At 37.2% G+C, this 21,968-nt stretch overlaps 1 protein-coding gene across 1 annotated transcript in view; it reads left to right on the top strand.

Annotated features, from left to right (window-relative positions):
- Positions 1-21,968, top strand: part of MAN1A2 (mannosidase alpha class 1A member 2) — a 139,142-nt gene that overhangs the window by 93,976 nt on the left and 23,198 nt on the right. Inside the window, exon 9 of the mRNA XM_084304509.1 lies at positions 18,535-18,650. Coding sequence (XP_084160635.1) covers positions 18,535-18,650 — 116 coding nt within the window. The remainder of the gene's footprint in view (positions 1-18,534; positions 18,651-21,968) is intronic.

Genomic DNA, 21,968 nt, shown 5'->3' with positions numbered 1-21,968 from the left:
TGCAGCTTAATGCTGTTCCTTCAGGTCCTATTGCAAGTAACCAGCACCTGCCCTTTTCTTCTTGTTGTGAAGAAGCTACAGTGTCCTGAACATTTCTGTAGATCCTGCTGTTATCTATGTGTGTCTCATTAAAACAAAACAGAATAGCTTTGGGATGAAAACTTTTAAAATGTATTTGTTTTTGTGGACAGTCTATGTGGAGAGGGAAAACACGAAGACACATACACAACCCTGATTCCTTTTCTTGAAGTGGTTCTTCTAAGAAGCGTTGGATGTTTTAGTGCTTTCATAGTATAGATGATGAAGATAGTTCTTTTTCTTCAAGGCTTCTATTCCTTCATCTTTTATGAATGCAAGTTGATTTAGGAAAAACAAGAAAGATGGTCTATTTTTGTCCTGTTTGACATCACTAGCAGGTTTTGGTGATTTCAGTGTTTGGCTGTAAATATCCAGCAGAACATGTTCTGGCTTACAAATTGAGAATTTGCTTCTGACTTTGAGTCTGGAACAGGAGGGAAATGAATGCAGCTATCATTGCAGTGACTTTGAAAAGAGTTGTCTAATTAGATCTGTGAGACCAAAATTCTCTTCAAAGAGTGCAAGTGAATAGTGCCACCTTTTGAGATGGGTGCCTGGATTAATGAGATAAATCCTTTAGACAAATTTAGGCTTACAAATGCTTCTGAAAAAAAGGGGGGGGGAGGGTCTAGTAAATACAAACATTCATCTATAATTTATTAAAAAGTCAACTTGTTTGTTGTGAAATAATTTTTATATTGCTTTTTCTATTCCTAAACAATTGCTTTTACTGGTTTCAACAAAGGTAGTAAATTGTGGCATATTACTAGGATTCTACAGGGGCTTTTTATTGGTTTTAGTAATAATACTGTTACTATTAGCAACTCTGGAGAAGGAAATAATAAATAAACATACAGTGGAAGTTTTAACTTGACAAAGCTTGATGAAGCTCTAACATAACTTTTTAAATGAATTTTGAAAGATTATACATATGAAAGTAGAATTTAGGATTGCAGATTATGACTTAAGATTTTAGGATGAAAAGAACTACACCTTTATAGAGCACCTAATATTTTTGTGCTGCTTACTAACCACAAACTTACTTCCTGGAATTTGTTTTGGATTTTTCCCCGCTAGGCAAATAGGGCACCTAATGCTGATACAGAGCTTCTAGGAGTGTTTATAACATTTCATCAATGTAGCATTTATAAACTTACCTTGAAAAGGTTTGTGAAGACAAGAGAGCAAGAATCCATAATCCTTTTTTTTTTTTTTTTTTTTACTTGCCACAAAACAGGATGGGACAATGAGAAACTGTCTTTGTTGTAGTCCTGAGAGATAAGTCATTAGTGAATTCATTTGCAGAAATTTAAGAACGTGACTTAGAGTAACAATGCATAAATGCTGAAACATTGGACTTAGGAACTGGAACAGCTGAGGCTGAGACAGATATTCCTTCCTTCTGATTCTCTTGCAGAGGCCATATCCTGCCTCACAAAAGTCAGTTAAGTAAGGGTGATAACTCTCATGCACTAAATCTCACTTCCGTAGAGGACTCTTGTCAGAGTCCATGATGTTGTTAATGACCTAGTCATATTGTTGGTATTAAGGATGAAAAAAGCTTTTATATCTTCCTCAGAAGATAATCTCAAAGAATATTATGTTTTGCTTGTTATATACTTTAGTACTGGAAATACAGAGACAGTGGAAAGAGCACCAAAGCATAACTTTTCTTTCAGCGTCTGGAAAAGAAGCCAAGCAGCCTTTTTTTCTCTCTCTCTTTTTTTTTTCCTCTGTAACCTTTAGTCTGATGCAACTTTTATCTTGTACAAGCTACTGAAAATTTCAGTTCCTGAAAATTATTTCAGAACTCTATTGGCCTAGGTACATGTAACTCTTGGCTCTGACCTTTCTGTATTTCTTCGTTTTTTTTTGATAGTTTGTTTGTTGTTTAGTTCTGCTTGTTGTTTTTTTTTGCTTTTTTTTGTATTTTTTCCTTTTAACATTTTTTCTCCTCCTCAGGCTTGGCTCAGTTCTAGTTAAGTTTTCTGTTAATCTGTACAGTGTTCCAACTAAGTCAAAAGTGGTGTGAAATAAGTAAAATAAATCCATCAAATAGAATATTGAGGAAGTATGGGATTTTGCTGAAATGTAGCATCATTCTAGTGGTGGCTATGTTTTGAATTTCTATACCAGTCATGCTGATAGTGGATGTACTCTGGTGGTGAGTGCTTTTATTTGAAGTAATAAAAATACCTGTGGTGTGCCAGTTACTGCCAGTTGATTATCCAGAGAGTATTAAACAAAATTATATGATGGAAGAATCTGTTTAGGTAACATTTTCTCATAGTTATATTTTGTCTTTACAACTAGCTCGTAAAATATTTGAAAAAATAAAAGTATATATGATTTGATTAGAAGCAATACTGAATAGATACACTTCTGTTGTATTTCTGTTTAATTCTGTTCTAACAGGCTGATAGGTAAACTTTAATAATTAGAACCAATTCTAATCTAAGACAGATTTATGGAAAAAAGAGAAACCTTGAACATTTTCAGTAACCTTGGTGTGGCCCTGTAGGGTTTGGGCTGCATGTATCTCTACTTCCAACATGAATTTTGTGGAAAGAACAGTATTCTGATATCTTCTCAGAGGTATTTACACAAGCAGCCTAGCCTCATTTTAGGTGTTTAAAAACAACAACAAACAACAATAAAAAAACAACAAGGATTGCGTCTACTTTATTTGAGTTTCAGTCCCAAGTATTAAATTTTAGCATGAGTAACTAATGTGCCTTTGAAATGTCCCAGTCAGAAACCTTTATTTCCTTTTTCCTCTTTAGTCCAGAGAACTGGAGCTGTGCAGTAATGTGTGATACCGCATAAAAGCATGGTTTTAAGTCCCTTTCCGTTGCAGACAAAAAACGTCTGCACATTTATATCTAAGATTTGTTTGAAGTAACTTCTCAGCACATGTAAAAACCTACTGCCTTTCTTCAGTATCTAAAAGATACATCATCCATCAGAAACTTGAATTAAGTGGATTTAATTCACAAATATTAAGTTTTTATCTCCATTGCTAGTGTAGGGAAATTAGAGTAATAAAATTCAGTGCAAGGTTGTATGGAAGGGCTATTTGTTTAGAAAATCATAAAGTGAGCTGATTTTTACCTGCACACTTTCACTGTCTTATAAATTTAATTCATTGTTACTGAAAGGTACCAAGATACGGCTGAGTTGTCTGGACTCAAAGGACTTCACTCTTCCTCACTTATCTAGTGTTTCTGAATGAGTAGTGATGAGCTAGTTTTTGGGCAGATCTTTTGGGCCTAGGGATCAGCAATTGCTACAGGTTCTTGCTTTTCCTCAGAGACTTTCTGACTTACCCCTCCATAGATCTTGGCCTTGTCTCTTTTTCCTCATTTAAATGTGTTTAAAATGTATGTCCATGGTTTGCTTTCTTGTTGGAGCTAGGGGAAGGAGAGTGGTGCATGTGATGTGCTGCAACCTTGTCACAATCCTTCTAACATCAGGATGTGGGGTCTTCTGCTGATGAGTCATTGTGCTGTGGTTTGATTTATCAGAACGCAGGCTTTTTGGTCTTGATAAAAGCAGCACACTCCTCAATTTCATTGCTTGGGAATGGTGCTCTAGGGACAGTGTCCTGAGATAGGCCATCCTTTTAGCTCATTCTTCTAGTTGCTTCTTGTAGTGCTCATTTTCATTTGTACTTCCCTCATGCCAGTCAATGTGTTTTTTTTGCAAATACCTGAATATATATATTCAGTAAAGTAAGTTACCAGTCAATTATTAATTATTGTTTCACCAAGGACATGATGATGGCTTCCAGGTTCTTAACAAGTTGGAAAGGTAAGTAGAGCCATATAGTGTCACATAAATCCAATCTATAGACATGTCTTTTTAATGTTTGTTTTTATTAATAAAAATTTCCATATGTATTTAATGCATTTTATGTTGCACTTGAAGAACAGCTCTGGTGACAGATTCCCTTCTTTTTTTTTTTTTTCTGCCTACCTCATGCAGCAGCAGTCATCAGGGTCCAGAGCCCCTGCAGGCAGTTTTGCAGCAAGGACTGCCATTCCAACAATTGCTTTTTTTTTTTTTTTTTATGTTTTGTTTTGGTGTTTGTTTGTTGTTTTGTTTTTTTTTTTTTTTTTCCATTTGAATGCCATAAAACCCAATTCTAAAAACTGCCGGGTGAATGGCTTTCTAGTCATTGCTTCATCTCTGCTTTACAGTGGAACTGCTTTGAAAGGTAGCATAGTGCTGTGTAGCAGGAGTTCACTATATCCAGGAGGAGGAAAAAAATGTCATGTGTAGGCTAAATATTTGCGTATAAACTTATAACATGCAGGTATTACTACAGCATGAGTGGCATGACAGACAGCTTTTAATGGGTTCAGCTCAGGATTTGTCATCTCACAGGGGTTTTTGCTAGAAAACAAAGCTGTAATGCCCACAGGAATGTTGACAGATTCGATTTTTAATTATGGACTAATGTGATGGTCCAGTGGAAGCAAGTGATTTACACTACTTCTGTCTTGGAGTTCCAGTTTCTGTAAAACTTGAAATAAAAATAGCTGGCAAGAAGCATGTTTTAACTTCTCATGTTAATGTGCAGTTAACTTTGTTAGCTTTACTTTTCACTTGGTGAGCAATTTGTTTGGTGTAAGCATCAGAACATCATACAGTGAATTTGGATTATTTTCAATGAAAATGACAGTACTTTCTCAAGAAGCCTGCTATGCAGATATAATGCCTAAAATTTTCATTAAATATAAGAGATTTCAGAATTATGGAAATTACTTTGTAGTGAAGAACTTTTCTCCTAAAATGAAAATGTTGAGAAAATTTAATTCTAATATACATTTGCAAGCAAGTTAGATGTGAATACCAAATAAAACAGCAATAACAACGATATTGCCACTCTGCATGTTATTGCCAAGTTAGGAAATGCTATTTGTATTTGCACATTTCAGTAAATTGGGCATTCTTTCTTTCTACTTTTCAATACGGAGAATAAAATACTGCATTTCATCCACTTCCAAAATCTCTAGCAAAGATGTTACTGAAGGGGAACTCAAATCACTCTGGATTCATATCTCAGTTCCTAGAACCGGTCTGTCTATAGAGTTACCTGCATTTATTATTTAAGAAAGTAGTGTCAGTTTAACTAAAGATGTTTTTTAGACTATATATGGTTTCTCTGTGCATGCAAGTAACAAAAATACTTATTCTATGTTAGCCTTCTGTGTTTATTCACCTTAATGACATATGAGTACAAGTTACTGTAAAGTAAGCTGGTGTGTACATTTACACACTGAACTCTGCTATTAGGAATGTAATGGCAGGTTCTGAAATTACCAGCACTGATACGATGAATAGTCAGGTTGTGGTCTGTTTTGCAGTGCTTTTTTCATGTATCGTTACCTAAGACAAGCCCTTTTAGACAAATCTACAAGTGGACCAAGTTAAAAATCTGATGAGGGGCACTCTGGCAGCTGGTTTACTAGGACTGCTAACAGAGTGGTATCAGACCATGTATGTTTATTTAATATTCTAAATTTAAATACCTTGTTTCCTATACAAAGTGATGTCTATCCTATAAAGACAAGTAAGAGGATTCACATAGGTATATAACCCACCTTGTTACACATGCTGCTTTAGCACCTTCTGGTGATTTTCTCACTTCCTTGCTGTTCTCTGCAGCTGTAGTGCAGAATAAGTTGAGGCTTACCCAATGTGTCTGACTGGGAAAAATTTATATCTGTTTCCCAGTTGCTTTTGCTGTAGACTGTCCCTTAAATAAACCAAAACAAATGTCTTTGTGGATGTGCATATTTCAATTTAAGTAGTGGTCTTTCATTTGCAAAATAAATGCTTAAAGTAAACCAAAACAAGCAGTTTTAGTATTTAACTTTATTTAGAGAAGGCTTCCATGGATTTAATTGAATTGGATTAGATTTACATTTTCTTTAAAACAGTGCATTTTTCACATGTAGGAAAAGTCATAAAAACGATTTTAAATTACCTTCATTAAATCAGTGCAAATAGTGGGCCCTAAATTTTTATGCCTGCTTGTACAGATGGATTTAGACTAATGCTCTTGAGTTGAGCTAGGTAATTAATTGAACTGCTTCATTTAAACTCTTGCAGGTAATAGACAAACCAAGAATAATACACCCAATCTATTTTCATTTGTGATATGAAATTGTGTCAAATATATGGCACCATCTGTCTATATTTTTTGTCAGTATTTAAAAGAAAAATTAAAAAAAAAAATCTGAAATAAACGTTTATAATACACTTTACTATAGATGTTAAGAAAGTCACTGCATCTAGCAGAATCTCAGACCTGTAGATTGCTCCTTTGTAGCTGTTGATACCCTGCCCAGTGCATTTTGAGACCCAGGAGATGTCTCTGTCTCAGTCCAGTGGATGTGACTGCTGCTGTTACAATGTGCATATTGGCCCAGCAGTGAGGCTGAGCATGTATCCTAGAGAGGTGCACACAATCTAAGAGGACACTAACATGGCCACCCACATGGACTACCACTGACAGAACATGGCCTTTGTAGCATCCACATGTAATACATAAAAGATGAGTACTGGTAGCCAGGTCTTGTTCATCCTCCTCATGTTTGTGGCCAAATAGGTGCAGGCACTTACACTCTCTTCACCCAAGCAACCATCATGCTCAGGAACCTTTAAAATATTCACATACTTAATTACCTGCTACCTGTGCTTGGACCCTGGGCCCCTTATCCAGGCATCAGCTTACATGTAGACCTTGGGTCTTTCCAGATGCAGGTCTCCTACTCACCATCCTGTCCACCTTGAGGTTTGCTAATGAATTCCATGTACAGATATGCATTCTGAATCAAGTTAACTGGGAAAAATAAACACGGGTAGGTCTTCCCCTTTGTTGACACATAAACCTAGGGACCTGTGACATTCTTTTTTCTCCACTTGCTGCAACCTTCTTCTCCGGTTGCTGTCACTCTGACCTTGCAACATGCATCCTGCTCTCTCCAGTTACTGTCAACGGACCTCTGTTGCATGCCGGTCTCCCCAGTTGCTGGCACATAGACTTGCAGGCTCTGTGGCCCATGGCTTCTCCAGTTGCTGATGTTTACACCGTGCAGCACTCACACATGGGATAATGAGTGAAAGTAGACACAAAAAATGGTTAAAAAAGGATTTAATAAAAAGAGAGTTACAGACAGTTGAGTGGGTGCAGGGCTCAGGAAAGCAAGCATGTTAATAGGCAGCCGGCCTGTTTACATGCAGCCAGGCCCTTTTAACCCACCTGATCTTCATTTTTTCCTTACTTATTCCTCCCCAGTCCACCCTGATTTTTTCCTTTTTCTGACTTTGGCCCTTCCCCTAAAATCCGGTTGTAAGTTTTACATAAATTCAGAAGTCCCTTCAGCTGTCCCATAGATATATTTTTCACAGTCATAGAGTTTCCCTCAAATATCTCATAATATTCATGGTTATTGTGTTTCCCCGTTCTCATCAGCGATGACATTGAGGTTGACTCACTAGGGTTGTATGAGCAGTATGACCCATCAGTCAGGAACTGAAGAGTTCTGGTCTTTGTTATTGTCTGTTGCCACCAGCTTGTTAATGTCTGTGTGTTTAATTAATCAATTTCCTTGTTTGATACTTCTTTCATACAGAATACTCCTTAAACAGATAACTTGACAAAGAAGATGCTTTCACATTGTGCTTAACCCCACATGTCAGAATAGAGAAGGATTAATTAAATGAATGATATGTCTTGGCAGGGTGAGCTCTATTTAAAATATGAGTGGCTCTCTTGAGTGCAAACTTTAAAAGGTGCTGCAGAGATTGAAAAGTAAGTCATTGCCTGGGTTTCTATTATCTGGACTGTTTCTGTCAGTATTTACATCTACTTTTGCAAGGTAAAAGCCCTGCTAATTGCGAGGTGAAATGAATAATACTGAAGAATGAAGTAGTCTTTCAAAAGATGAAAGGAATATTGAAAATAACTTAGAAACCTAAAAATATTTTTGTAGCATAAATTAATAGGTTGATTAGTTATGGGTAGTGAGAAAGATGCTAATATTAGAAAACTATTTTCTTTGCCAACTGAAGCTGTTAGTGTTCTCCTTTACCATTAAGATATTTTGCACTATTTTTTTCTACTCTTCCTTTTTTCTTTTTTTTTTTTCAAATGTACTAGATGCCTTTTTTAGCAGAGGTGGTCTCTCAAGTTATATCTGTTAATACAGATATAGTACACATTAAAAGGTGTGCTATATACAGAACTAAGAAACCAGCAATGCCAAGAATAGTGGGAAAAACAAATTATGAAATATAACGTCAAGCCCCATCAAAACATCCATAACCTTAAAGGAAATTAAAAGAATTGTGTCAAGTAGGCCTGTATTTTCAGAAAAGGAAAAAAAAAAGTATTTTGAAAAACATTTTCAATTTGGACTGGTGGACAGTAGCTTCTACTGTTTTAATTTTTGGGTGATGTTCTCCCCTTTAGTACAAGGAAAAGATTTTCTCTCTCAAGTACAAATGATGCAGGATTAAAATAATTAATTTTATTTATTGTAGAAATAGTTCCCAGCTTGACTTGATTTTTGCACATTTATTTAATTCAGCAAGTACATTTCATTTTTGATTTGTTTTTGAAACAGCAGTTATATAACTGGAGATATGCCATGTATGTGATGGTTAGTTTGGGGATTGGATGCAGGCATTTATTGTTTTTTGTTGGTGGTGGTTTTATTTTTTAAATCTGATTTCAGTTCAGTACATTATGAACAAAAAGATGCAACACGATTTCTAGATCTCCAATAGCAGGCTTCTCACCATTGCAGATAAGAAGGTGGGGATGGTTCTCTGCTGTTTAATTTTCTGTGCTGTCCTGGCAGATTTCCTTAATTTTTCTTTCAAAAATATCTTGGTTTGTTCTGCATTTAGGAATATGCATGTGTTTTGAATATACAATAATCTGTGTAATCTCTGATGGGGAATTCCCCTTGCCCTTTTGCTTTGTAAACATATACAAATGTAATTAACAGTGCTTCAAGAAAAGGCTGTATTCAAATCTGATTATTCAGTAGAAGACAAGAACAAGTTAATCTGCTAAAGCTTTGTTTTAATGACACACAGCAGAGCAATGCATTACAGGGAATATGTTTTTATAAATCTGCAAGGTTAAGACATTTGCTGGTCTGTTCATCAAGATGCTGAAAAAGCTAAACAAATAGAAGCTTTGTTTGGTGTGTTTAAGATTTTAGTGTTATTGGAAGGTTAAATATTTATATGAATTATGCATTCGAAAGGGTGTGTGTATAAAGAATTCCTAAAGATAGGATTCAGATATGGTGTAACTTGAGCTTTCAAAGTGCTTGCATAAACTGATGTGGAAAGAAATGAGTATTTTATTTTGCTGTACCAGCAAACTACACTTTTATGCCATGATATTGATGGAGAGCGCATCAATATCTAGAATTTGAAGTCAGTCTTCTAGCAGCTCTAACATTTGTTTTCCTCACTGTAAAGCCAGTAAATTAGCCTGTATGAACAGAATCCAACATTCATTAGGGTACTTACCTGATATTCTTGAGGAGTTTAAATTGTTGACCTTGAGGACTGCTAATTTAAAATGATTAGGGACTAAAAGTGCATCCTTTGATACAAGCTCTGTGAGTTTTTAAAGTCTGAGCTCCCATGGAATCATGTATTTCTTTAGTAATTGATTTTTGTACCAGAGTCTTTGGATATCTAAACTGTATTTTTCAACCATTTTAAAATCATTAATTTCCTATGAAAAGAGAGTCTATGAAAATCTAATTGCAGACTTTTTACAGCCATATTACAGTTACATGTTTTGATTTTATTCCTTCTATATCATTTGAATGTTGGAGGCTGTGCAACTAGTTGTTTATAATTAGATCAATGTTCTCTGGACCAATAATAGATTTCAGATGACACATAATTGTCCATTTCTTCTAATTCTGTCTTCAACATGTGAGATTTTATATTCTGGGCTATATGGGGAGATGTACCTTCTTGAGAGAAGAAGAAAAAAAAAAAAAAAAGAAAAAGAAAAGCTTCCAGTTCGGTGCAGAAGAGAGGATCTATACTTTTACTCTCTGGATAGAGAGTGCATTTTCATACTGGGTTCTTTTAATCATAAAGTTCTGTTAGGAGTTAGACTGTCCTGGAGCAACAAGGTAAAATACCCACTCATCTTGGAGATCTAAGTGAAGACATTGATCTGTGATTGCAAATCACTCTGTGGCACTTTTTTGCTGATGCGGTCAAAAATCAGAAAGGCATGGTGATGAACGCAGTACAAATGTAGAGTGCTATAGCTCGGTCTCAGTCCATACTCCGCTGTTGAGTAAGCCTTTCACACAACTTGATTTCCTACCACCTTGTGGTGGTTTTACCGTGCTGAGCAGCTGAACTCCACAACAACTGCTTTCTCACTCCCCCTCCCCAAAGGAAAAGGGGAGAAAATATGACATAAAGGACTCGAGGGTTGAGATTAGGACAGAGAGATCACCCACCAGTTACTGTCATGGACAGAACAGACTCAGCGTAGGGAGATTAATGTAATTCATTGCCTATCACTAGCAGACTAGAACAGTGAGAAACTACAAGCAAACTAAAACCACCTTCCCCCCCATCCACCCTCTTCTGCCTCCTCCTCTTGAGCGGTGCAGGGGAATGGGGGCTGCAGTCAGTCCCTGACGATTTGTCTCCACTGCTCCTTCACAGTCACTCTCTGCCCGTGCTCCCCGTGGGGTCCCTCCCACGGGTTGCTGTCCTTCCCCAACTGATCTTGTGGGGGCTGCCCACAGGCAGCAGCTCTTCAAGAACTGCTCCCACACGGCTCTGTACCACGGAGTCCATCCCCCTGGAGCAAAGCGCTCCAGCACGGGTCCCCCCCAGGCAGCAGCTCCCCCCAGACCCCCTGCTCCTGCGTGGGCTCCTCTCCACAGGCTGCAGCTCCAGCCCGGGGCCTGCTTCTGTGGGGGCTATCCATGGGCCGCAGCCTCCTCCAGGCCACATCCACCTGCTCCACCGGGGGCTCCTCCATGGGCTGCAGTGTGGAGATATACGTACCTGAATTTCCATCAATCCACTGTGAATTCAAGCAACTTAGATAAAGCTGCCAGCACAGTTAGAATTGACAGCTACTCCAAATTTTCTACCTAAATTGTAGTGAGGCTGATCTACTTCATTTGGATGATGCTGATGGGTGTAATAATCTGGAAAAGACAACTTCAGGTGATAAATGGCCACTTTGCTTCTGAATGAAATCAGCAATATAAAGGTCAGTTGTGTTTTTGAATTTTTGCAAGTGGACTTTACATCATTAGTTTATTGACCTTTAATTCAGGAACATGTTTTCTGAGAGATGACCTAAATCTTTCCAGAACTGTAAACAACAGTTTGAGTATTTTGAAGTTTCAGGTAAGTAAGAATATAAAAACAAAAATATTTGTTCCAGCTGTCAAATCCTCAACTTGAAAGGAGAGCCTGTTGTAAGATATCATAAATGGAATCATAAAAGACATTCAAGTTGAAGATATGTTTTGGTTCACTAGTTACGTTGATTACACATATATGTGTGTGTGTATTAGTTGGGCTAGTTTTACTTGCTGGCCTTCTGTTGTCTTTGTACATACTTGAATTGTGTAAGCTTGAGAAATTTAATCTTTAGTTTAACTAGAGTTCTAAGAAGTCATTTTGCTTTGTTTTATTTTGTGGGTAGCATTTAAATTCATTTTCTATTAAGTGATTGTGTTTTCAGATTTTTGGAGCTTCCAATTTTCAACTCTTCCAACTGGAATATTCTATCTGTTTCAAGCCTCAAGCTGTCTTCTTCCTCCCTTCTTTCTTCCCTTTCTCCTTCCCTTCCTCCTTCCCTTCCTCCCTTCCTCCTTTCCCTCCTCTTTGATAAAAATGCTTCAACCGTTCCTATATGAGGTTCAAGATGCAATGTTGTTATGACCCAATTACACTTTGTTTCTTCTAAGCATACAGTTAAGAATCTCAAGAATCATCATGTTTTGGATATTAAATACTGTGGGAGTTATTTATTTTAGCACTGCTGGAGGACAAAACCACCCATATTTTTTTCAGGCCTTTGAAAAATATTCATGTTTACTTTCTCCATATGGAATTTTTAGAGTTCAGCTAAGTTCTCTGAAGTTGTATGTGCCAAAGCATTCATCATCATACAACGCTAGGCTGGGAGGAGCTGAGCTAGGCTTTTCTTGTTGCTTGAATCTGTTGTGGCACCAGACGATAGAACTGAAAACTCAGCTGTCTCCTAATTTCTCAGTGCTCATCTTTTCCACTTTAAATCTACTTTTTTAATGTAGATTTTTATGTGACAATCTGCATGTTTTCAGAAAAATTGTCATGCTGGTAACATGTTCCTTAGTGATGAATGATTCATACCTGACTAAAAATTGCACCTCCACCTTCTTTTATCAGGGCTGCCTCTGCTGTAGTTAATTTACAAGCGTTTGCACTTTTAAGCCATCCACTATGGCTTATGGCATCTTTAGGTTGAATTTCCACTGTGGATTGCTGCAGCTGCAATTTCTGGGGCTTCAGCTTTCTGGATTAAAGGATTAGAAAGAGAGCTTGCACCTATTTAGAGCAGTTGAGGGGCACTAAGCCCAACTACGAGGTGAAGGAAGATTGAACTGAAATTTAATCAGTGCCACTCTGAAGACAAACAGAAAAGCACTTCTTTAATAGTTTCCTACACAGAGAAAAGGTGCTCATACAGATTGTGCGTTGTGTAAGGCCAATTGGTACCCAGAACAACTGGTGTGAAGATTTCTTAATGAAAGTTTCATACTGGCTGAATCACTTCACTACTCCCTCCTCGTCTTAACTTCCCCACTCTTGAAATCCTTTCCTGACTTAATACAATAATGTTTTGTCAAAGATACAGTGTTCATGATCGCAAAGTAAAATCCACATCACCTTTTACTACTTTGTTCTTTTGTTACAAAGTAGTCAGTATTACTACTTTTTGGTTGAAATTAGTTAGTAGTTGTTCACCTTGGTGTTTCCAGTGTATTGGCTATAGAGCATTGTATGCAGATTTAAAATAGTTTTCCTTTTTGCTTTAAAGTCATAATTAACATTTCCATTTGTAAGACTTGAGTTTCTTTTATGGATTCCCAAATTTCAAATTCTTTGCTTGTTTTTTTATCTGTGTATACTTAAAAATGCCCAGTCAGTGTTACAGTTGCAAATGCATGAATTAAAAATATTGTTATAGTTGATTGTCTTCTCTGGCTGTTTGTGTTTATGTACTGGCAGAGGGTTGGGCACATGAAATGCAGTTCTGCTCAGCTTTTTATGTCACCTTCTTCACTTTGTGTGAAGTAAATAAAGCATGAGCTTTATGAACGCAAAGGCAGTGCAGGAGGAGGTGCCTCGAAGTCAGGAAGGGGCAAGGCTGACTTTCAGCCTGCACTGCTTTAACACAAAGCCTCACCTTAGGTGTTGGGACTGCGATATCAGTTCTGCGTGGTGTTTTGTTTTTAAAACAGTGCTTGGCTTCTTTCTTTATTCCTGTGCATTGCCAGGAAATGACAATGGTACAATTAAGGCACAAAGCAGAGAAGGGTTAGCAAATCATGAACTGTTTTTAATTCACCTCATTAAGCTGCTGTTAACTGCTTAAAGCCATCTGTTTAAAAATAATTTACACATCTTAAGTTTGCTCTAGAGAGCAGGTAGACCTTCATTAGAGCAGGTTTTCTTATTAAATGTTAACTTTAGGAGTCTTTAAGTTGTTGTGGAAAATATCTTACTGCTTACTGAACCAAACTTTCACAGTAAACAAAAGGAGATGAATTGTTCTTAACTTGGAGTCTGCTGTCATAACTGTATTCTTGGGAACCACTGCAGTTCATTTAGAAATTGTCTGGCTCAGAAGGAAGTTATTTACAGCCATTAGGTAGATCTGAATGTTAGAAAGAATGAGCTGAATAGATGCCTAGTGTCTGTATTATTTACTTTAGACTAAGGCTACCATTCCAAGAATTAATCCAGAAAAGGAATGACAGACAGTGCCTCAGAGGTAACAGAGGATGGGAAGGCCTGCAGTCCTGGCCCTGGAAAGCTATTTGAGAAAAAACAACTTTGTCTGTCCAGATTTATAAAGAAATAATGTCATTTACAAAGAACAAATCATACAAGAGCCACTGACTCTCCCTCCTATCCCAAGATCAGATTGATTGTCATTTCAGAAGGATACCATGCACTCTCTTTTCTGACCTGCCATGTATTTCTGTGGTTTGCTGTGAAATGATTGTCCATGTTCTCTTCAGAGGAGGCTGCTTCAGCAGTGAGCTAATTGATTGCTGGTATGAATAAAATCACTTGGAGTGAGACTAGCCTTAGAAGTACTAGATGATGCTAGAATTTAAAGGTCTTCCACTCAGTCTGTAGGAAAGAGGTGAATGTGATTTCTGGATTATTAGCTGAAACAGAAATAATACTTGATTAAGTATATGTATTTTATTGGTAAATGCAAAGCTTATTAAAATACTGCTATGAAATTGAGTGTTGTTGTTTTATTTTTCAATTGCATGCTGTTTGCTAAGATGGAAAATGCCAGTATTCTACAGGATGTAAATCTTTTGAACTGGGCAAAAATATTGCTATGACCTGTAAATATTTTTCTCCTTCTATTAAGATTTTATTTAGCTTTATCTGGATAGGAGGAAGCCTGCAAACAGACTGATTGTGCAGGTTTGCACATACTTTCAGGTGTATAATAAACAAGGAAAAATGCAGTGCTTTTTATTTGCTTTTGGCTGCAGTTGTTGAAGGAATTCTTTGCAACTGCACTTACTGTACCTTTTAATTTAAAATAAGACTTTCCAAGGAATCTTTGACTGGAATCCTTTCATGTTTGAAAAAATTCACCTGGGCCTAATCTTAAAATAAAATAAAATAAAAAGAAATAAAAAGGAGGGGGGCACAGGAAGGAATGAAAAAAATATCTTAATTTGTCTTCAATTGGAAGGAAGTAGTGTTCTAAAAATATGGAGTTGTCATTGAATAGAGTATGTGGCTTCTGCCATACTGGATATGCCCTCATACTTCTGTTTCCTTTGCTATATTTGTCTTTATCTGCAAAGAATTTTCATTCAGGATTTCACTGTGAAATAGTTTTTCACAGTAAAAGCCTTTAAATGCTATGCAGCTGATTAAATAATTCTTATAGATCCAATTAGTGAAAAATCAATTTCCAAATTTGCAAAATACTTACAAACATTTTAAACATAATACCTTCACAACTGTCTACTAAAGAGTAGCTAGTGCCAGGACCCTATTACAAACTTTATTATTCAAATCATAAGCTGTCCTTTTTCATTCTCTGGATTGACATGCAAGGTTAGGGTTGATTAAAAAACAAACAAACAAACAAAACAATTCAAAATATTCTATGCACAAGACATTCTTGAGCAAAACATTTTGAGCTGAGCTGAATTAAATCTCCGAATCCATCTGATCTGTTTCTCAAACAGCAGGAGAATATGATAACCAACATAGACCTTATAGTGATAAGTCTGGGTAGGGAGCTGTGTTTATATGAGAGAAAAAGGTGTGTGATGACCCAAATCTACAATTTTCACCATTTATGGATTCATTAAGGGATTTTGAAAAATACTTTTTGGAATTTCCATACTAAGAGCAAGTCATTCAAGTCCTGCAACCTGTCACAAAAAGTTGTTTAATTTTCAGCCATTTCTAGTGAGAGTCCTTACACAAACTACAGCGAGCTCTGCTTTAGCAACATCTTCTGACCCTAGAATACAACCTGAGGAAGATATTGCCAGGGCTGCAGGTAATGCAGCTGTAGAGGTTGGAAATTTTGCTGTGCTTAAACCTTAGCTCAGCTGCTGTGGTTGCTTCCTTTTCAGTTCCAATCTTTTTCTGCTGTTTTTTTGCAGATGAGAGAGGCCAGGTAAATATAGACAGCTGTATCTGGATACAGCAAGTTTCCTTGAAATATTGCTTCCTTCCCATGTGAAAGGTTTCCTGTGCTTTCCTCCTGCCCATGATGTCTTGTCATATGTGACCACAGAATGTATTTCTTTTCACCCTTTCCTGCTGCTGAAGAAATGGCACAGAATCAGTTTGCCCCTGACAGGTCTTTCCTGTGGTCCATCTGTGAAGGGCATCAGCTGGGGAGTGGCAGCACAGAGCTTAATGAGTGAGGATCCTTGAAAACTGCTCGTACATCAGAGTTGGTGTGAAGTACGCAAAATGGCAATAAACAAAACAACACCACAGAGAGTTGTGAGGCCCTTAGAACCTCTTAGCCTTACCATTTTTGCATCCCACTGGTTGAGTGGGAGGAAAATCTGCATCTGAGAGGCTTGCACAGCTCTGTTCTCTGAACACATGAAGAAGGTGCAAAAAAGGCTGCCTTGGAGGTGGCTCTGTGCTGTGTCCTGATGTGACTTGTTTCCATATTCCTTGTACTTTCATCTGAGACAAGAAGGAATGTGGAGGAGGAGAAGAGCTGCTGACAGGACACAAAGACAGTTCTCAAATGAGTGTCTGTAGAAGCAGAGGTGAAACAGGGAGTGTTCCTGATAATTGACTTTGGAAATTCACCTGTACATGGATTTCTTATTTTAAGACATAAACCTTTCCCGCTCATCTCCCTACTCTTGCATGCCCTGAACGCAGCTGGAGCTTCTACAAGAGGAATGCTGCTCAGAGACATTCAGCAGCCCTGTCCTGGCTGAGGACTGAGTGCATCTGTGAAGGAAACCTGGTGGAGTAGCAATGCTGGCAGCAGTCTCTGAAGTGATGGGAACTCAACTGAAGAGAAGGCAGCAGCTTAACAGAAGTAGTTTTAAGCTATATCTCTTGTGAAGACAGTCCTTGAGTAGTGCTAACGTGAGCTGTAACTTTGAAGTCTCGGGATGATATATTTTTTTCTGAAAACCACAGACCCTTAGTTCTCATGTCGACGTAAGAATATAATTGTTCTTTGAAGAAGTAATTTCTAGTCTTTGCATTTGTGGAAGAAAATGGCCTGAATGCCCTCTTTTCAGCTTAGAACTAGATAGCATATGAAAGTTCACTGCTCATAGTTAAATCACTGAATAGCTGGGTGTGAAAAGGCTCTCAGAGATACTGAGATATAAGAAAAGCATATGAAATTATTTCCGCCAAACTCAGAACCTGAAGACAAATGGAGAAGCTAAAGGCTTTCCATTTGTTTCTACATATGCCCTTGTAGGGCATAACAGTGCTTTACAAGAAGAAGGACCAGAAGGAGAGTTCTACCTTTTGTTCTACACCTTTATCCCAGAGAGACTGCTAATAATACCACCTTTCTGAGGAACATTAAAAAAAGGAATATTATTTGTTTCTTTTTGTCTTTCACCCAGTAAGAGGGAAGTTGTATGACTGTATCACAACTGTGCTTAGGTCACTGAATTTCTGTAATTGTGACCATATTGTTCTTAAACATTTCCTTATCCTATACTGAGCAGACTGACTGCTCTGGTGCTAGCAGAAGTTACGCACTTTTCTGGTTGGAATTGTGTATTAAATCTTGGAGGTCATATTACTTTTTGAATGAAGGGTGTACTGAGGGAGTGCTTGCCATGTTTGGAACAGGAGGTCTAAAACTGAGTCAGGCCATCAGTAGGCTTTGTGTGATATGTGATAGTCACCCAGACAGCAAACATAGGTGCTTCTTAATGTCTGTCAGCACGGAATAGCAATGACAGTACCTGTGAAAGGCTACCTCTGCAAGAAAAAGAAAAGATGGCAAAAAGGAAATCTGTGCATTAGGAGGTCTGGCTTATGTGGTGCTGGATTGTAGTAGTCAAGCAGTCTGGCTACGGCACACAGTGTGGCTGCTCAGGCACGGTGGAACAGAGCAGGGCTTGTGTTGTATACTATTTACTTCTCTTTCAAGTAGAGGAATTTAAATAAGAACATTTACTCTTGAGAAATTCATTAGTATGTTAAGTAAATGTCCTGTTGGAAATAAAAATCTCCTGGAAAGATTAGATTCCTTATAGTTGATGATGGTTTATGGCCAGCCACATGACCTAGTTGCATCCTGGATCCTGAGCTTTTATGGCTTTTTTGTACATACGTATGTATACACACACAACCTTAGTAGCAAAACAATTATGTTCTGTGGAATTAAGTAAAAACTTCAGTTAAATTAAATTTGTGATATGAGGGATAGCCTGTGTAGAATGGCAAGTAGTGAGCACGGAAAATTGCATTGTCTGCTGTGGCTATCCATGTCTATGAAATAAGTTCAGAGGGGAGACAGTACAGCTTTGTCCTACTAAGCAGGCTTAAAATGATTATAATTCTACAATGGCATAACTTAAAAATGTGAGTTTATATTTTAAATTATATTTAAGGTGCTATTATGTAACATCTTCAATTTTTCTTTTGCCTCTTTCCTTCCTGCAGATCATACATCCGTGGGCGGGCTGGGAGACAGTTTTTATGAATATTTATTGAAAGCCTGGCTTATGTCAGACAAGATGGACACAGAAGCAAGGAAAATGTACGACGATGCAATTGAGGTGATTATAATTCATTGAGTTTTCTTGTACAGTGGAATTTAAGCATCTTTGATAACTGAAAAAAATCAGCAACACATAGGACTTGTTTTGATTATGTAAGTTTTAAGAAATCAAGTGATGAATAAGACTAGCTTTCATTTTAAGTAGTTTAAAAAGTATTATTTTGAAATATATGTGATGCAGATTATTGCACTAAAAATAACAGCTCATGCAAAATGTTATAAAGTAAAACTCCAAAGCATATTTTATTAGAAACAGCTCTAACAACTCTAAGATGTGCAGAATGGCCAAATTATTTTTATCCAGTGTTCAAAAACATTTGAGGAGTTGAAGACCTGAATTGTTTTAATCTTCAAATTATTTTCTCAAGTGTTCAATGCTATATTCAATATTCATCCTGTAAAATGTAATCCATACCCATTCCTTGTTCTATAGGTCTTTTGTAATATGATGTTGCTTCCTCTCACAATTCAAGTAGTGTCTGTCCAAGCAGACCAGTAAAGGCAGTTCAGTGGGAGTTTTCGGGGCCTTTTTGTGGTGACTCTAAGCTTTATGTCGCCCAGCTGTTATTTCTTGAGTTTTCCCATACACAGCCATCTTTTGTCAGACTTACTTGTACCCATATATACCCATGTGTCTAATCTACAGTTAAGAAGAGTAGAGAGTAATAAAGCTAGATTAAGTCTAGTTAGCTATGATGCCAACAGCAGCAGGGATTGTGTGATCTTGTCCGCATGCAAATTCATATTTGGTGTCAAACTTGTTCTGTGCTTTGTGCATGCCATGTTTCTTTCAACACAAGCTTTGAAAGCTTAGTTTTAGTGCAGGCAGTTTCCCGAAACAAAATCCTTGTTCTTGGCGTTCTGAAAATTCACATTTAAAAAAGTATATAATAAAATTCCAGTTCAAATTGTTTTGAAACTGTAATGTGTCTTATTTCTGACCTGAAATTGGCTAAGCTTTGGCTTTCAGCTACTTGATTTTTTTCCCCTTATTTTAAAGGGCTATCAGCTATAATGTAGCTGGTTACTGACAAAGGTATGATGGGCATGCTCTTCCAAAACAGATATATGATTTCCTTTCATCTCACAACATAAAGCAGGCTTTGAATTATTTCTCAAGCTCTTTCCTAAGTATTTTCCAATGTTGTAAGTGTGTGGAGGCAAGAATTGGATATTTAGTTTCTGTAATGGTTCTACTAATGTGTCATCACCCAATTTCTTCTCAGCTTCTTGTCTTTGCCCAGCCAAGAGCTGTTTGCACTTTTAACCTTTGTATGACACTGTCATCCATTCTCCAGTTGATTTTACTCTGAAGCTGGTTATAGTATTTTTGATTTACTGCTTTCCTGCTATTGTGATTTACATTCCCAATTCCTCAATGTGCAACCTTATACTTATCTCTGCTAATACATGATTGTTCAGGTGAAACCCATTTTATCACTTGCTCTGAATGAATTTACAGGGCTGACTTTTCCTTTATCATTATCTATAGCTCCATCAATTTTTGTGCCTTCTGCAATTTTTTTAGCATTTCTTCTCTTGCAGACTATCGGTAGATATGCTGCCTACCATTGATTAAAATATCCTTGCAAAATAGTGATTGGATGAAAAATTTTCACAATTTTTTATTTTATGTTGATCTGTTCTAGAAGGCCAGTTTTTAATCTGTTTCATATGTGCTGCCTTGATTTTTTTTAGGACTAATATTTTGTACAATACCAAGAACTATACTAATACTCCTCATGATATCAGCATGAAATTGTCAATCAAATGCTTAATTTTTTCAAGCTACATTACTAATTTTACATGGTTCTTTCATTAATCTTTTTAAATACTGTTACAGCATCAGCTATTTCCCAGTCCTTTTAAACTTTGCTGGCTTTCCAGTGTTTGCTTAAGTCAACAGTCAACTTGCATAAGTTCAAAGCAGTAGCTGAATTCCTTCAGTAGTCTTAGATGTAGTGTGTTGGGTCCTGTGGGGTTAAAAATGTTTTTTTTAGCAGTTGGCATATGGTTACTCTTGAAATATTTTATTCTGACTCAAATTTATTATGGTGGGCACTTGAAAATTAGAGAATATAAACTTCCTCTTTGATTCTCTGCACTGTAAGCCCAATCTCAAATGTTTTGCATGGGCAAATCTCCATCCCTGGAGATACGGCAAAGCAAATTTGGTACTGGAGAAAAGGATGGTGTGGACAGGAGGGAGAAAGAGCTGAGCTGCTTCTGCTTCTCATGTGATATGACCTGTAGTGCATCGGAATGTTTCCTTTTTGGCTTTCTCTCAGACAACACCACCCACGTGCATTTGAGTTTGCATGAAACATACTGATTTACACATTTTGGAACATCCTTCTGGATCAGGGTTTGTGTTTATCTGAAGTCCTACTTGACACCGAAAGATATGTGCAAAGAATCAGAGTAGGATTTGTTTTACATAATTGCATATTGAATTTTAAATGAAAATCTCAAAATATTTCCAGAGCCCATTCCCTTACTGTTCTTTGATTGTTGCCCGTATCATAGGTCTTCCTTCATAGCTGACAATTTTACTTTGATTTTCAAAATGTTGAGCAAAATCTTATTGTCATTTATGCAAGCAGAAGGGTGAAAGTGTAAAATAGATTCTTCCTACTCATAGTACAGAACTGGAAATGTTCTCAGCACCCACCAGACAAAAAGAAGGTATCTGTCCTGCCACACTTTACTCCCTTAGCTTGTATAAAAGGGAAAGTAGAAGATATACCACCACACCCTCCATCTCAAGTCTTGCAGTAGACAGTGGCATGCCATTCCTTGGAGATACTAATAGGAAGAAGATGACAGCACCTGTTTTTCAGATGTTCTGACTCCCAATCCATGGCATATACAGCCTCAGTTTGCTCTGAGTGCTCTAATCTGTTAGACTTAGAAAACTGATCCGTGTTCTTTGTTATTGCACAGCATTAGATAGCCAAAAGAAGGATCCAGCAGTGTTCAACTATCAGAATATAGCAAATACTGCTGCAAGACAGCTCAGAAAATGCAATTTTTATGTAATCATTGAATCACAGAAAGTATGAACATCAAAGACAACATTGTATTCATATCTCAGACTATTATTTCTGGAATTTAAATACTAAGTAAACTCTTCCATCAGTTAATCTCACATTTCTGATGTGAAATAAGTTTTCTTTGGGAGCTTAAGTACACATGTACAGTCTAGTGCATGTCATCATGGTCAAGCTGGATGCCGTTGCTTTACAGTACGTCTTGGATTGCTCTGTGGCCCCAGCCATCCAACCCAGGGTACAAATGTCAAATCTTTTCCAACTTT

Source organism: Netta rufina, assembly GCF_964035555.1.
Source record: "Netta rufina genome assembly, chromosome: 1".
Classification (NCBI taxonomy): Eukaryota; Metazoa; Chordata; class Aves; order Anseriformes; family Anatidae; genus Netta; species Netta rufina.
Note: the sequence above shows the minus strand (reverse complement) of the source record. Positions and strands in the feature narration are given on the sequence as shown.